Genomic DNA, 17,962 nt, shown 5'->3' with positions numbered 1-17,962 from the left:
TTGGCATGTGAGAGGTGAACAACAGGGCACGAACAAATTCAAGGATATGTCGATTTTTCCGTTCAGCAACCCCATTTTGTTGAGGGGTGTCAACGCAAGAGCTTTGATGGATAATACCATTCTCTTGAAGATACGTGCCCAAGGAGTGATTGAAATACTCAGTACCATTGTTAGTACGAAGGATTTGAATTTTTGTGTGTAACTGGGTTTGTATCATAGAGTGAAAATTCATGAAGACTGATCGAACCTCAATTTTATCAATCAATAAATATACCCAACACAAACGAGTGTGATCATCAATAAAAGTAATAAACCATTTTGTATGGGTCCTATTAGGAGTACGAGAAGGTCCCCATAGATCACTGTGAATCAGACTAAATGGCATGGATGGTTTATACTGAGATCTAGGAAAAGTAGTACGATGGTGTTTGGCAAGTTCACACACTTCACACTGAAAATCCAAGGCAATTTTATTTGAACATATTGAAGGAAATAAGTGCTACAAATACTTAAAACTAGGATGTCGCATCCTTTTGTGCCATAACAAAAGTTCACTTTCCCTAGGACAAGATGCAAAATTACAACAATAGGAGGACACGATCCATTCACATTATCTTTGTCGAAGTAGTAGAGCCCATCACATTCCTTAGCATTGCCAATCGTCTTCCTCAATGATAGGTCCTGAAAGACACAATGGGAGGGTAGGAATTTAGCTGAGCAATTAGACTGTTTGGTTAACTGACTAATAGACAGCAAATTGCATGATAAATTAGGAACATGGAGGACAAATTCAAGAGTAATAGATTCAAAAATACAAATACTCCCTTTGCCAGCAATAGGGGATAGAGTCCCATCTACAATTTTGACTTTTAAATTACCGGCACAAGGTGAGTATGTTGGAAATAAATGATGAGCATCAGTCATATGGTCAAATGCACCAGAGTCAATAATCCAAGGGGTAAAATGAGGAGTGGTACTAAGGGCTGTCAAAAAAGTACCTTTGTGGGCTAAAGAGCCAGATGACATAGTATTAGCGGACTGACCTGAGGCTTGGAAATTGGAAAATAGCTCATATATTTTTAATTGTGTATTCTTTACATACTCGGGTCCCTATTTAACATGTACACAGAGAACAAAAAATGGAAAAACAGAAGAGGACACAACTTACAGTTGAGATGTGTAGTTTAGCTTCGGTGGCGGGTCTCAATTTATAGCCTCTGGCTTGTGGCAAGATCTCATGGTAGGTGGTGGTGGCTCACCCACCATGGTAGTTGGCGGTGGCTCACCTACCATGGTAGGTGGCCGTCATTCCCCAACTGTGGTCGTCGTTCACGTTGCTAGCCGTCATTCACCAACCATGGCCGTCGTTCACGCTACTGGCCGTCATACCATAGTATTGTTCTCTTTGAGTTAATGACTTTAGACCCATCAGCTTGACTACAATTGTCTATAAGATTATCGTTAAGGTTCTTGCTAATAGGACTAAGGAGGTGACAGGGGGTACCTCCTAGTTCTTAGTGGCCTTTGTGGGAGGTAGCTATATCGGATGCTGTCTTTGTAGCTAATGTGGTTGTGGAGGATAGTAGGATGTGTATCGAACAGGGTTTAATTTTTTAAGTTGTATTTTATAAAAGCCTATGATGGGGTTTGTTGGCAGTTCTTGGAAGTTTCTTAGATAAGAAGGGTTTTGCTGATAGATGAAGGATTTGGATTACAGACAGTCTTATTAGTTTCTTCTGCTTACCTTTTTGTGGTTATCAATGATCAACCTAAGAGTTGGTTTTCAGCTTCTAGGGATGTGGGGCAAGGGAGCCTTTTATCTCCTTCCTTTTTATTTATTGTTGTTGTGCTGATAGGATGATCATGTCGTAGGGGTCTTTTCTTGAGCATTCTTGTTGTTTGGGAATAAGGATGGAGTTATTGTGTCTCGTACAAGTTAGCTAATGATGCAATTCTTTTCTTATCAGATGATAGGAGCCCTTTTTGCAATAATCTTTCTATTTTCTAGGTCTTTGAGTTCTTCAAGGTTTAAGGCTAATTTAGGTGAATGTGGTGTAGCTACTATTAGTTTGAGTTCTGAGGGGATTTCTAGATTGGTTGCGCTTGTAGGGTGTGGGATTTGCAGTGGCTTTTATCTCATTTAGTTTATTCAAAAGTTCCTTTAGGCAGAATCCTCAGTTTGCGAGGTTTTGGGATTTGATAAAGGTGTCTATATGTCAAGATTGACCTAGGGGGGTTGTTTTGGGGGAGGTGCATTACTTTAATTCTAGTATGTCTCTCTTTGATCCCTTTGGTATTTTCTTTCCTTATTAAAGATTCCTGTGAGGATGGCTCATGAGCTTCGGAGGATGTTGAAGGTTTTTTGAGAAGAAGAATAACCATTCTTATTAAATTTCAAGAGACACGATTACAAGATAAAAAGTAGTGGAAGGCCACAAAATCAGCAAATCAAATCAATAGATCTCTAGGCTAGAAAACAGGAAACAGAAAATACTAGAATCTGAAAATACTATAATTTCAGATTTTATTTGCAAAAAATAGAATTTCCTAATTTATTCCCTAGAAATCCAACACCCCCCTCCCTCAAGTTGGAGCGTAGATATCTATCATGCCCAACTTGCTTACAAAGAGCTCAAAACTAGGTCTGAAATTTTCTTTGGTGAAGATATCGGCTATTTGTTGAGTAGTAGGAACAAAAGGCATGCAAACAACTCCACTATCAATCTTCTCTTTTATGAAGTGTCTATCAATCTCTACATGCTAGCAATACTTATGGCAGCTTTGTTGTCACAATACAACTTCATTGACATGTTCACCAGCATCCACAGCTCTTCAAGAATTCTCTTCAGCCATATCATCTCACAAACTCCATTAGCCATAGCCTTATATTCTACCTCAGCACTGCTCCTTGCAACCACATTTTGCTTCTTACTTCGCCATGTGACCTTATTTCCCCGGACATAAGTACAATATCCTGACGTGGATCTCCTGTCAATAACTGAGCTTGCCCAATTTGCATCAGTGTATGTCTCTATGTTCTGTTGTGTGGTCTTCTAGAAGAGTAAACCCTTGCCTAGTGTACTTTTCAAGTATCTTAGAATTCGATAAACTGCTTCAAGATGTTTCTCGTAGGGTGAATGCATAAACTGGCTTACCAAACTTAGAGCAAACACAATATTGGGCCGTGTATGTGATAAGTAAATTAACTTTCCCACCAACTTTTGATACCAAGTTGTATTCACTGGATCACCTTCCTTGTCATCTCCAAGTTTTTGATTGGGATCTATTGGAGTGTCTGCTGACCTACAATCGCTCATCCTAGTCTCCTTAAAGAGGTCAAGGACATACTTCCGTTGGGAAACAACAATCCCTTTCTTCGACCAAGCAACCTCCATTCCAAGGAAATACCTCAAAGATCCTAAGTCCTTGATCTCAAATGTTGATGAGAGGGAAGTCTTCAATCAGTTCATCTCAAGTACGTCATCTCTAGTGGGAATTATATCGTCTACATACACAATCAGTATCGCTATCTTCCCATCCTGTGAATGTCTTATAACCATCAAATGATCACCTTGCCCTTAAGTATACCCTTGACTTTTAACGAACTGAGTGAATTTCTCAAACCAGGCTCTTGGTGACTGTTTTAACCCATATAAGGACTTCTTCAGTTTACACACCTTTGTGCCAAACTTTTCACCAAATCCTGGAGGTGCATCCATGAACACTTCTTCCTCCAGGTCTCCATTAAGAAATGCATTTTTTACGTCCAACTGTTGTAGAGGCCAGTCACGATTAGCTACAAGTGACAAAAGAACTCTTACCAAAGTTTAGTTTTGTGACTGGGGGAAAGTCTCCAAGTAATCAATGCCATAGGTCTGAGCGAATCCCTTGGCGACCGATCGAGCTTTATACCATTCAAGAGAACCATCAGATTTATACTTGACTGTAAATACCCATTTGCACCCTACAGTTGTCTTTCCTTTTGGTAGATCAACGAACTCCCACGTACCATTTTTTTCAAGAGCTTTCGTCTCCTTGAAGACAGCCTCCTTCCGCTCAGTAGCTTTCAGAACATCTTGCATAGTATTAGGAATCTCCATACAAGACAATTGTGAGGGAAAAGCATGAAAAGCAGGTGAGATATTTTCATATGACACATAATTGGACAATGGATGTTGGGTGCAAGACCTCACACTCTTCCGGACAGCAATGGGAAGTTCAGAATGATCGAACTCAAGATTGGAACCAGACTCGAGTTCAGAACTAGAGGACTCAGAGCTCGAAGATGAAATGGACTAAACATGAGGTAAAGGCTTGGTGAGGACATTACCTGGAGGGTTTACGGATTCTGGACTGTGTAAAGGATTGGAAGACCCTTTCTTTCGAGTTGTCCTCTGTCGCAAGTAGACAATGTCAAATGGTACCCACGCTGTGGTGTTTTTTTCTGTTTCTCCTTTGTTAGTCATTATATAATTATGAACATCATGAGATGGCACTGCAGGAAGACCTGCCTTTTTAGCATCTAAAAAACTCGACTCACTTTCTCCTGGTATAATAAAGCTTGGGTTTTCAGGTTGAATAATCAAAGTTGGAGAAGGATCATTTTGCTAGTCTTTAGTTTGGAAAAAATCATGAAACATAGCCAAATCTTCGTTTTGGTTCCCCCCCCCCCCCCCCTCTTCAAGATGAGGCGTAAAATAGGGATGTAATTCAAAGAATGTAACATCCATGGTAACAAACATTTTTTTGGAAATGGGTTCAAAACATTTATACCCCTTCTGAGTGGGAGCATAACCAACAAACACACATTTTGTGGCTCAGGGTTCAAGTTTTCCTCGATTATGACTATGAATATGAACAAAAGCAGTACAATCAAATATCTTTAGTGGTAAAGAAGAAGAAAGCCGATTTGTTGGAAAAAACTTATGAAAAACACAAAAAGTTGTTTCAAAGCTTAAAACCTTATTAGGCATTCTATTTATGAGATATGTAGCACTAAGAATGGCTTCGCCTCAAAGATATTTGGTACCCAATTGGTAAAAAGCAATGCCTGAGCTACTTCCAATAAGTGTTTGTTTTTTCTTTTAGCCAAACCATTTTGTTGCGGAGTGTCGAAACAAGAGCTTTGATGAACAATTCCTTTTTCAAGAAAAAATTGGCCCAATTTTTTTATGAAATATTCTCAACCATTATCACTCCGCAATATTTGAATATTTTTTTGAAATTGGTTTTGTACCATGGTGTAAAATTTTTTGAAAATTGTTTCCACTTTAGATTTTTCCTTCATCAAATAAACCCAACTTAATCTCGTGTGATCATCAATAAAGGTCACAAACCATTTTTTTCCAGAATATGTAGATGTTCTACATGGGCCCTAGATATCATTATGAATCATGGTGTAGTTTGTTTGTAGGGTTGGGTGGAAAAGGATGCCCGATGATGTTTAGCAAATTGACAAACTTCACATTGAAAAGAAGATAGACTTTTATTCCAAAATAAATTGGGAAACAAGTATTTTAATTAAAACTTGGATGGCCTAACCTATAATGACATAACATGATATCATTATCTTTGAAAACAGGAATAGAATTTAAGCAAGTACTTTGACATTGTCTACTCGAGCTAGGTCCATTGTCAAAATAAAAGAGTCCATCTTTTTCCTTAGCACTGCCAATCATCCTCCCCGTGGTCAATTCCCGAAACTCACAATAATAAGAGTAGAAATTAGCTTGACATTGATGATCAAAGGTAATTTTACTGATGGACAACAAATTGCAAGAAGAATTGGGAACATGGAACACATCATGGAGAGTTAACAACGAATTGAGTTTGATAGTTCCTATCTCGGCAATTACCAAGAGTGAACCATATGCATTTTGACCTTTTTATTGCTAGCACACAGACTATATGATGAGAACAATTTGGAGCAGCTAGTCATATGATCAGTTGCACCAGAATCAATTATCCAAGAATGAACAGAGTTAGGAATAACACCTAAAAATGCAGTAGCAAGAGAGTTACCCTTATGTACCAAAGAACAAGACGGAGTTAAGGACTATTTTGGAGATTGAAACAATTTGTACAAGTGCTCTAATTGCTCCTTGGTAAAAGGGACAACATCCGAGTTGGTAGAAGGCTCTTGAGTCTCTTCAGCAGTGGCTTGGTAGACGCGACTGTCACATTTGGATTTGGCTTCCAAATTGTTGGTTTACCATAAAGCTTCCAACACGTCTCCTTCATATGCCGTGGTTTTTTGCAATGCTTGCACCACGGTTTCTTACGCCCAAATTAGCACCTCTTGACACGAGCAGATCTCTCAGGTTCTAGGTTGAAACCAGGTTTGGTGTTGCGCAGTATGATTTTTCTCCTTGACTCCTCACGTCTAACTTGAGAAAAAACTTCCCTGAATAGAGGGCAATGGCTTCCTGCCGAGAATGCGGCCTCGTGCCTCGTCCAAACTCCAATTAAGGCCGGCTAAAAATATGTAAGCCTTGTCGTTTTCCTCTCTCTTCTTGTGGTGAGCGTGGTCATTCGAATTCTCCCAAACATCATCATTACATTGATCAAGTTCCTGCCATAACGTTACCAATTCGTTGTAATAAGTAGTAACATCACGATCATTCTGCTTGGATCTCTAAAGTCGAGTTTTCAATTCAAATATTTGAGAAGAATTCTCTAGGTCGGAATAAAGATCTCGAACGGCCTCCCAAACGTCTTTAGCAGTGGGAAGAAATGGGTGAGGTTTTCCGATGGCAAGTTCCATGGAATTGATGAGCCAAGCAATAATAAGAGAATTTTCGGACTGCCATTTTTTTAGATTAGGGTCACCAGCAGCTGGTTTTGATATTTCTCCAGTCAAATGCCCTATTTTGCCTCTGCCATTGATCGCCAATTTTACGGACCGAGCCCACTTGAGATAGTTGTGCCCATTGAGTTTTGTAACCATGAGATAAAGGGCTGAATTCTAGGAATAGTAATCGGCAGATACAAGCTTGGGAGGAATAGTGGGATTGAGCGGAATGGTTTCAGAAGTACCGGAAGAGCTGGTAGGGTTCTTTGGGCAGCAGTCATCGCCGACTTAGACGACATCATCAGAAGAAAGAACAAAATAGAAAAAGAGCACAAGGCTCTGATAGCATGAAAGTTTTTTGAGAAGAAGCATAACCATTCTTATTAAATTTCAAGAGACATGATTACAAGTTAAACAGTAGAGGAAGGCCACCAAATTAAGAAGGCCACAAAATCAGCAGATCTCTAGGCTAGAAAACAGGAAACAGAAAATACTAGAATCTGAAATAGTAATTTCTGATTTTATTTGCAAAAAATAGAATTTCCCAATTTATTCCCTAGAAATGTGACAGATGTATTATGCATAATTGTCTTTGCTTTGGGGTGGCTGAAAAGAGGGATCATCTTGTAATATGGGAGTTAGTTGCCAGGTCTAGGGAGGGGGGTGGTTAGGGTCTTGATAATTTGGTTTCTAAAAATGTTGCTTTAGTGGGTAAATGGTAATGGCAGTTCCATTTAGAAACTGATTCTCTTTGGCATAGGGTTATTGAAAGTAAATTTAGTTTGCAGGAGAATGGGTGGTATTGGTATGCTAATTTAATTGCTACAGTTTCACATGTAAGCCCACGGAAATTCATCTCGCAGGTATAAAGTGGGAGATGGGTGTAGGATTTAGTTTTGGAATGATATTTGGCTTTGGGATCTTTGCTTTTCTGTTGTTTTCCATCCATTTTTCATCTCCCTTTATGTATGGATGCTCCTATTTATTCTTTCTTTCGATGGCTCTGGTTTCTTGGGATTTCCAGTTTTGTCCTCATTTTATTGATTAGGAGGTTGAGGAACTTTGTTCCTTCCTGAAGTTTCTCAATTCTTTTTGGTTATTCAGATCACAAGGATATTAGTTTATGGTATTCGGATAATCAGGTTTTTTATCTTGTAAATTGTTCTATTCTCATCTAAACAGGCCTTTTCAATCTCTTCCTCTTGCCAATACTTTGTGGAGAGCTAAAGTTCCTTTAAAGGTAAGGCTGTGTGGATCTCCATCCTTTACAATTTGAAGGCCATATAGTAGTTTGATGCTCATTTATTTTTGCATAACCCTGTTTTTGTGGTGTTTAAAGGACAAACTTTTGGTTTGTCAGCAGAATGTTGGGTGAGTCCTTGATCTTTGGAGGCTTTCTTGATGGTTGATTGTAGAGGATTAGGAAGACATAAAACTAAGGATTTTGTGATTCTATCTTTCCTGTTATTTAGGTTATCTGGGCAGAGTGAAATGCCTGGGATTTTTCAAGTTTTGGGTCTTCTATGGAATTGATTTGAGATAGAATGTGTTTTTCATGTCCATGTGAGGGTTTACCATAGGTTGTTTTGGCAATATGATTTTTTCTGACATTCAAAGTTGCTTGATGGATCTTTTCTGACTTAGTCTTGGGCTCTTCTTGAATTCTTCTTATTATTTTTTTTTTTTTTGGAGGAACCCTCATCCTCTTTGTACATTCTTCTTTCTTAATACATTTCTGTTTTCTATCAAAAAATTAAAATAAATAATAGAGGAAAAAACATGAAGTGAGTTTGTAATACTTAATGTACTTCCTAGCTTCAACTGTATGGGCGATGCATGTGTTCTTAGCTGCAAGTTGTAGTTTCAGTGCCCTAGTTTGATCTGAGCGAAGCAGAAGAGATGATTTCTTCAACATTTGGCATGTGTAGAGGGCTTTCTTGAAGAAGGGATGAGAATTTGCTTACAAGAAGAAATGGATGTTCTAACAAGCTTAAGCATGGATAGTGGTAGTGAAAATATTATGATGGCTGAGGGATTCTGTAAGCTAAAGGGAATCTAAACGTTAGGGGAATTCAGAAAGAGGGAGAGAGAGAGAGCAACGGTTTGGGTATTTTTAGGGTTCTGATAAAAGAATCCCATGTCAACCAATGAGTGCAGTGCGACATATGGTTAGGATGGAAGACACTCAAGTAGAAGCTTGATATGAGGCCCCTAAGCCAAGATTCTCTAGAACATCCCAAGGATTGGGGGGGATCCGGCCATGTGTCCTGCCAAGCCTTAGTGCACATGCTGCCAGCTTGACCTCTTGTAAGGGTGCAAATATGAGATAGTTAACAATTAATTCATAATTGCAGGCAGAAATTTCAACGTGACAAATTTCATAATCTAGGGCTAAATAATATTTTCTTGTATTAAGAGGTTTTTTTTGGAATTAAAAAAAAAAAGATACATTAAGAGATAGAGGTGAAACTAAACCTAAGTGAGGATATAAAATCTTCAAAAAAAAAAAAATCAAAACAAGTCAAGAGAAACGAAAAGCCAAAAGAAAAAAATTAGTCTTAACAAAGTTAACCTTAAAAACCTCTCTTTAAGCCCTTCCCGTTGTAATTTGAACACTTCAAATTTTCTAGTTCCCTCTGACCCTTCTTCGCCTTAGTTTTACCACTACCAAGCTGAATTTTGTTTTCTGCAGAATCAGACAACTGTATAGTGTATACCCAATTTATCCTTCAAAAGGAGCTTGAAGATCCTCCCCAGAATTTATCCATGGAAAGCTTAATTTCTTACATTAACAATATGCATTTGGTCTTTCAAATGGAATTTGTGATGATAAAGTGCATGTTATCTTTTCATATAAAATCGCATTATTTACAATTGTATATGTGACTGCACAAATTTATGATCTTCCATTGTTGGCGACTAACTTTTTCCGGCAAATCATTGTTGCTGCTGCACCTCTCTATTTAGGACTGAAATTCCTTGATGCCTTGGGAAAATTACAATTTTCATCATCATCAGCTTCATTTTTATTCACCATTGATAATTTCGGAGTGGCTGAGTAATGATCATGCCTTGTGCTAGTTCTGTTTGCTTGATATTAGGGTTTCCACTTGTCATCGTTTCTTTTTGTTGTATGTAGATCAACTTGAAGGGCCTTGATGGAATACAAGGGCCTTTTTATATTGGCACGGGTTGCTTCTTCTACCGAAAAGCTTTGTATGGTTATGATCCAATGTCTGAACCAAAGATGCATCACAGAAGCAGGCGGTGTCCTGGGAAGAAAATTTTGAGTGATAACAATGCCTTTTATTCTTCTACTTATGTTGCCAATAAAAGCAGCCCAAGTTTGCTTATGGAGGAACAGGAGTCTCCTTCTGGCTTTCTGAGCATGGAGAAACGTTATGGCTCATCACCATCTCTAATTGCATCAAATCTTGACCAAAATGATAGATTCTCTTGGAGCACAACTCCTGACGACATCCTAAGAGAGGCAATTCATGTAATCAGTTGTGATTATGAGGACAACACAGCATGGGGGAGAGAGGTAACAGATTGTCATTTGGAAGTTAGAGAGCTTGGGAAATGAATATGACTTGGCTTCCAAGGAGATCTGTGGATGGTTATTTTTTAGTTCTGAAATGCATGCAGAACCTGTAGAAAACAATTCTCATTCCCTAAAATGCCTGGAAAAAAGGGGTTATTCATTGAATTTCTTAATGTCTAAAACTGCAGGGCAGAGATGTGATTTTTCCTTATTATAATCCTAGATCTGTCTTTTCCGACAGCTTTATTATATGTGCTGGTAAAGTCTGTTATATAAGCTTTCCAAAATATGACCATGATGAATGCTAATCTGGTGTTGGACTCTGTGCATGTTTATTGTGAAAGTTGAGGTCCTAATATCATGTATGTCCACCACTTATTTTTTGTTTGTGCAGTGATAAGAACAGTTTGCATTTGTGTATCCTGCACTTCTTCACACATTTTCCCATCATTTGCCAGTCATTTCACATCAACTTGCATTGAAAGCAAAGTTTTCATGGGGCCATCAAATGTTTCAATTTCGTCAGCTGCTTGCTGCACCCATTAGTCTTTCTGGCTAATATGGATCAAAGTAGCACTTTGATCTCTTTGCTATTTTTGCTGAGTTGTGGAATCGTTGTTTATGTGATACATGTATAGATTGGTTGGATATATGGCTCTCAGATGGGGGATATTCTGACTGGTTTCAAGATGCATGCTCGAGGATGGAGATCGGTCTATCATACACCAGCTTGTGCTGCATTTAGAGGAACTGTGATTTGCCATCTTTCAGATCGACTGTCTCAGGTGCTTTTGGGGGCCACTGACTCTATTGAAATTCTTCTCAGTCGGCATTGCCCAATCTGGAACGGATGTGGTGGCCAGCTCAAACTATTAGAGAGAGTTGCTTACATAAATGCTACAATGTACCCCCTTACTTCCATTCCCATGCTTATGTACAGCACTCTACCAGCCATTTGCCTTCTTACTGGAAAATTTATCATTACTCCGGTAGGTTCCAATAGTTCAATGAACCAACCATAGAAACAAATGTCTTGAATACCTCTTTTTTACCCGAAAATTTATCATTACTCTTGATATCAAGTTTTATCTTGTTAGTGTGTACACTTCCAGCAGGTTTCCAATTTAAGGGTAAGTATGATAAACTTTCCCCAAGAGGTAGACGTTATGACCTGCAGACGCAAGGTTCTGATGTAGAAAGCCCTAATCTTCAGTGCATTGTACATGAGGTAAAAAATTCAGGGAAGGTTTATGATATTTACCCTTCTAAAATTTCCAGATTTTTTATTGTGAAACCCAAAGAGCTGCACTCAAAAACACATCTATGATTCTCCAGGAATCTCCTTGCTGAGAAGTTCCTTAAGAGTTTTTAACTTTTTATGATTCTCCCAGAATCTCCTATCTGGGAAGCCCTTATACTTATGTCTCACCATTCTCCGTTGTCATACAATTTGCAGATCACTTATGAAGCTTGCACTTGGGTTGCACTGACTTTATTATCGGTGTTGGTAAATGTTGCTCTCGAAGTGAGGTGGAGTGGTATTAATATTCAAGAGTGGTGGAGAAATCAACAGTTTTGGGTTATTTCTGGATTATCTCCCCATTTATTTGCTGTTTTCCAGGGTTTGGGCAAGGTTGCAGTAGGCTTTTGTACTAGTTCAAGCTGGAGAACAGAAATTTCTGGGGAAGACAATGCTATGGAGTTCTATGCATTCAAATGGACATCACTTCTTATATTGCCTACAGCTGTGATTCTCGTCAACTTGTTGGGTATGGTTGCTGGAATCTCTTCACTTTTCACCCGTGGTTATGGGTCCCTGGGTCTCCTATTTGCAAAATTATTTTTTGCTTCTTTTGTGGTTGTTCACTTACACCCTTTCTTGAAGGGACTACTGGTTAGGAAACACCAGATTCCTACAGTGGTCATTATCTGGTCTGTACTTATTGCTGCCATGTTCTCTCTGCTGTGGGTTTGGCTTGATCCTTTTACTACCAGGTTCCAAGGACCTGATATTGAGGACTGTGGCATACAGTGCTGATTTTTTCTTCTCTTACTGTTGCATTTCCCTGGAGAGGGTCCTGATCTTCTTATATGATGCTTTATTAAGCTGTTAACTTGGAGATTCAACGGTTCAACATGTCAACTACAATATCTGATGCCCTAGTACCTGTAACTTTGGCAAAGCTGGAGATTGCTGCAAATCATCAAATTTGCCATGGAAGTTGGCTTCACTGGAGTAGAGACAAATATGCAATTCCCAAACTGCAATTTCATGAGCAGATCAAAGGCCGATGTATATGAAATCTTTTGAGTTGTCTAGTTCTTATTTATTTGTTTGGTTGTTGGTCTTTGGTTTATTGGTTTTGAATAAATTAGTTAAGTCTTGATACCACAATATTCCTCCGCCGAGAGGTTTTCTAGTAAAGAAAGGAGGTGCCGCCCTCTTTTACCCAAAAAAAAAAAAAAAAAGGAAATCTTTTGAGAGTCGAAACTTTGATTCGCCCATATTCGCTGCAATTTTCCTGGTATTTTAGGTGTTTCTATTTGTTAGTTTTCTAATTTTCCTTGCTTTAAGTGTAACATGCATTGTGTATGGACTGGTGTGTCCCAGATATGAGGAGTTATCGTCACTGTCTTGCCAAGCCAAAACACCAAGTTACTGAATAATTTTACAACACCAAACCAAACTGTTTAATTCCGTTGTACCTGATTAATGTAATGTGAAGTAATGGTTTTTGATTAGTAAAAATAGAATCATCATACCACATTTAATTCCTGCCCTGAAAATTTACTCTACAGGGATCTAAGGTATTAGTTGGGAAATTTTGATATGCTTGTTCTATTTTTGGCACAAAGTCCAAACTCCATGCAATTTCAAGTTCAGGACTCAAAAATTCCATGTTCCCAAAGACAATGGTATTGTTTTTTAGTTGTTGCACAGGCAGTATTTTTGCTACAACAAGTCTGTTCTAATGGAAGTGATCATCAGGTCTGGTGAGTGGTAAATAGCTTTACTGCTAAAAAGCCATAGTCTTTGTCCAGTTTTTTCTTGAAGGATTTTGCTTTTTTGTGTGGTGACATTTTGTAATTGTGAGGGTAACCTCTATTTTGTGACTTGGGAGAAAGTCAGTGGTCAATGGTATATATAGCATAGGAACATGGGTTGTGTGGGTGCACGTGAGTGCACAGAAATATGCCCTTTTGACTCAAAACCAACAAGCTTCATGTGCTTTTTGTCCTGGTTAGATGAGTGGAATGCCATGCCCAAAAGACTCTGCTGTAGTCTCTCCCGGGGAAAGAAAAAGTAAAGAATGAGTACCTCTGATCTAGTTTTTAAACGACTCAAAACACTCCTATAACTACCCATAATTATCCCAAAACACCCTTATAATTACTCATAACTACTCCATAAAGCCCCCCAAAGCACCCTTATAATTAATCATAAATGCTTTTCTAATCTAATTTGTGTACAACTTTTAACTCTTATTTATTTTCTCTACAATCATTTCGTCAAAATAAACATAGAACTTTAGAAAAAGTCATGCTTGTAGAAAAGATATGAGAAGAAAAGAAAATTCCTGCTACTGTCTGCATCACATCCACCATGTCCATGGACTCGAATATTACAAAATTGGACTAGAGGATGCTTTAAAATTACCATAACTCTATATTTTCAAATTCTTAGCATCAAATCAATGATCTGAAATGCACTAATATAGGTAACATTTTAAGATTTTGTGAGAGCCTTTGTATTTCCTTTTCTTTCTCTCTGTGGGCATAGCCTTGGTGAATTTAAATGCCTCGAAGCTCCTTAAATAAATAAAGAAAGAAAGCAACCAAGATGCTTTGTTAAAATGCGCACTTTGGTTTTTTAAAGGACCCCTTGAAGTTTAGGCTCCTGTTCTTGCCTAACCTATCCATGGGGAAAAAATATGCAATATTACAATTGCCCTGTTGGATTAACAATACGTGCAGGAGATTACCTGTCCTGCGATCTCACTAATTTCACATTAGATTGAGACTTGGGCAACTTCTAGACTTGGGAAGTTTCTCGCCTTTAGTTTAAAATGCTTCTTATGAGAGCATTGCCATGCATACAAATCAATTGTGTACATGGGAGGGTTGTGCATGAAATTACTTCCCCTTAATTTGAAGATAAAGAGAGATAGCAGTAGGGGTAAAAAAATGAAAATGAGAATGTATGTCAACTGGCATGGATGAATCTAAAGCAATTAAATATTTTCGAATGTTAAAACTGATAGAATTGCAAGAGAGCAATGCAAATGAAATGTGGGGAATAAAGCCAAAAGAGAAGCCGGAGCCAACAAATCTTATTCTGCTGTTTTGCCACAGCCATTCAACAGAAAAGGGGATTGTTTTACAAAGTGCAGAGATTCCAAACACAGGGGGAGACAAGTTTATATCAGACCTCCTATATACAAGGAGTAAAAAAAATGTGGCGCACACCTGTAAGATAAATGATAACTGGAAACGGCAACTGTTTTAAGCCTCTCCTCCTATGGTTTTGCTAAATATAGCCGAATACAGCCGTAAGTCTCTGGATGTCCTTGGTGCATATATGGGGAGTTTGAAGGGGCAGCTGCTGCTGCTGCTGCCGTTGCTGCTGACTACTGGTGAAGAAATGGGTATCTGATTTTATAATCTCATTGAAGAAAGGTGATGGGGTTTGGTTTTGTAAAGCAGCCGCCATAAAGAAGGGGCTGTGGAGGAACTCATTAGGCCACTTGATCATCATGTTATCTTCTTCTTCTTCTTCTTCTTCTTCTTCTTCTTCTTCTTCTGGATGGGTTTCCATTTGGGCCTCTCTGTCGGCTGTGCTCCTACAGTTTTCTGCTGCCAAGCCCCAATTGCTGAAGAGGCTGTTCTGGTCAAAGAAAGAGCCATTACTGCTTCCACTGCTGCTATTGCTGTTGCTGGAAGCACCAGCACTAGCAGCTTCCCAGTTACAAGGCCCAGTGGTATTATTAGTATTATTCATACCACCAAATGAACCGCCCATTGAAGGAGGATGATTCATGTCATGAGATGGTAAAGTAATATTATTATTATTGGAATTAGGCTTTAGAGCAGCTAGAGGAGTATCAGTCCCAGAGCTCATAATATTGATCTCAGAAGAATTAATATTCACGCCGAGTGCTTTGGAGCCTCCTGCTGATTGGAGGAGGGAAAACCAGGGGAGAGTTGGGTTTTGATTGGCATAATAATTCAATTGCTGAAGAAGGGGAAAATGTCCTGGTGTATGATTTGATGAAGGCTGCTGGCTGCTGGCAGCAGAGCTGGAGCTTTGGTAGCCATAAGGGAATTTTACATCAACATACCTATCAACCAACAAGTCCACCTGGTTGGGCACTGTAGCTGTAAGTGTCGACATTAACTTCTCCTCATCTTTATTGTTATGGTTTCGTTCTACCTGTGAAGATGGTATCTCCTCCTCTGGCTTTGAATTATGCACTGCCTTGGGAAGAAGGTTGGACCCCCTGAAGACTTTTTTCCCTCTGCCGTTGGGTGATGCTGTTGAGACCTTGCCGCCTTCTCCAATATTTTCCACCTCGGAGAGTGGCTTGTGGGTGTTGGGATCAATGCCTCTCTGTCTCAGCTTCTTCTTTAGGCATGAGTTCCACAGATTCTTAATTTCATTGTCAGTTCTTCCCGGCAATTGTGTTGCTATTTGCGACCACCTGTTGGTGATTAGGAAGCCATGCAAATTGAACCCAAGAAACAATGGTACCATTTTATTTGTTTAGAAGAAGAAATTAAGAGAAGAAAGCATATACCTGTTACCCAATAGAGCATGGAGGTCAATAATGAGGCTCTCTTCCTGTGGGGAGAAAGTGCCTCGCTTCAGATCAGGTCTCAAGTAGTTTATCCACCTGAGTCTGCAACTCTTCCCGCATCTCTGCAAACCTGCATGAAGAATTAATGCAGGAATAAAGGCTCTAAGAAGTAAATTGGGCTTGAGGTATATAACATGCATGCTCGGAGGCTGGAAAGATGGATGAAGGGGCTGGGTAGAACGTACCAGCTTGCTTGGGGACGGAGCTCCAACATCCGTGGCCAAACTTGGTAATATACCTCAAAAGCTTCTCGTCCTCCTCAGGAGACCACAGCCCTTTTCTTAGCTTTTGCTTGTGGCAGCATGAATGCCTCCCCATTGTGAGTCAAAACGCCCCCAGCAAATCCCTTTTTCCCAAAACAGCAAGTTATGTTGAAGCTTATATAGGTGAAAGAGAGAGAGAGGAATGAAGTGGCTGCTGAGAAAAGGGAATGGAATTAAATATAAGGAGCCCTCAGAAACAGAGAGCAAATGTCACAATCAGTAAGTTTATTCTTTGTCCCCCCCCCCCCCCCCCACCCCTTCTCTCTCTCTCTTAATGCAAGAAGTTCTTTGCAAGGTGAGGAAATGGAGAAAATGGAGCTAAAACACTCTCAGTTGCTGATGTCTCATCAAAATTTATATTTTTATTTGGGGGGAAAAGAACAGAAGTCGAGAAGCATACATGCTTATAACTAAGTTAAAAAATGTTCACAGGAGAAAAGCAAATATATGAAAAGCCTTCGTAATACATTTTGGTGACACAAATAAAGTTGACAATCCGCGGGCAAAGCAACGTCTTTCGCAATAGGGTGCTGGAATTTTCTATTGGGCTTCAAGCAATCAATTCGAGAGTGACAGAGCAGCCACAGCTGTAGTAGTAGTAGTAGCAGCGGCAGCAGTAAGAGTGCACGGTATGCATATATCATGTTATACAACATTTAAAAAAAGAAAAAAGGAGCAGGAAGGAAGACAGAGGAAGCTCCCTCTTTAGAGGAAAAAAAAAAAAAAGGTATGGTGGTTCTTCAACTGTTTGAGCTTTGTGGGTAATTCTTCTAAATCATGATCACTTTGAAAAGTTTCATCATTACACTTGAAATATTTTGGCCGTCTTCCTGTTTCTCACAAACTCCACTGTTTGAGCTTACTGATTCCTTGATTGGTACATACTACTGATAGAAGCAACGACTAAGAAGGTGATGTTATCTCTTAAAAATTATTCATCTCATTTTTTATGCAAGTCCTCACATGTATCTGCTAACCAATCCCACAGCTTCGATCCAAGGACTCTTAAGAATAAATAGAGAAATGCTGCAAAACAGAAAACGCCTCAAGACACGTTACAATATTATTTTCCTTAAAACATTATTTGTGTCCATCGGATTGGTGTGTATTGAGTCTGCAAATGTTTCCACAATACAATAGAGCTTAGAATTTAATCTGATATCAATTTGCGTTATACACAAACAAAAACTAATCACAAATACCTTTAGAAAAATCCAAACAAATTTCTGAAATTCTATTTCTACAGAAAATAAAACCCCGGATTTAAGAAGATATAATTTGTGAAAGGTTGAGAGAAAGAGAAAGGGATAAATCATTGATAATTTTCTATTATTGTTCGAGTTAATTTTGTCTTTAAATAGACAGAATTATGCATTTTTTGAAAGGTTATATATGTTCGAATCTGTGCCATTAGCGAAGCAGATTCGACTTGGTCGCACCAGGCATTGACCTGGTCGCGCCCTGGTTGAGTCATTCTGGAAAATCAATTATTTATTCATGTTCAATCAAT

The 17,962-nt window shown here is 38.9% G+C and overlaps 2 protein-coding genes across 3 annotated transcripts in view; one reads left to right on the top strand and one right to left on the bottom strand.

Annotated features, from left to right (window-relative positions):
* Window positions 1-13,083, top strand: part of LOC131156189 (probable cellulose synthase A catalytic subunit 8 [UDP-forming]) — a 54,537-nt gene extending 41,454 nt beyond the window's left edge. For both annotated transcript variants that reach the window (XM_058109674.1, XM_058109675.1), the window contains 3 exons: window positions 9,930-10,334; window positions 10,973-11,323; window positions 11,791-13,083. In XM_058109674.1, the coding sequence (XP_057965657.1) occupies window positions 9,930-10,334; window positions 10,973-11,323; window positions 11,791-12,372 (1,338 nt within the window). In that variant the 3' untranslated portion in view covers window positions 12,373-13,083. The remainder of the gene's footprint in view (window positions 1-9,929; window positions 10,335-10,972; window positions 11,324-11,790) is intronic.
* A 1,569-nt stretch (window positions 13,084-14,652) lies between these two features.
* LOC131156188 (transcription factor MYB61) lies at window positions 14,653-16,555 on the bottom strand. The gene is made up of 3 exons (XM_058109673.1): window positions 16,375-16,555; window positions 16,130-16,259; window positions 14,653-16,033 (listed from the first exon to the last, which is right to left on the bottom strand). Exons 1-3 carry the CDS (start codon window positions 16,505-16,507, stop codon window positions 14,863-14,865), a joined length of 1,434 nt encoding a protein of 477 aa, XP_057965656.1. The 5' UTR covers window positions 16,508-16,555; the 3' UTR covers window positions 14,653-14,862.
* Window positions 16,556-17,962: the final 1,407 nt, after the last annotated feature.

Source organism: Malania oleifera, chromosome 5, assembly GCF_029873635.1.
Source record: "Malania oleifera isolate guangnan ecotype guangnan chromosome 5, ASM2987363v1, whole genome shotgun sequence".
Taxonomy (NCBI): domain Eukaryota; kingdom Viridiplantae; phylum Streptophyta; class Magnoliopsida; order Santalales; family Ximeniaceae; genus Malania; species Malania oleifera.
Note: the sequence above shows the minus strand (reverse complement) of the source record. Positions and strands in the feature narration are given on the sequence as shown.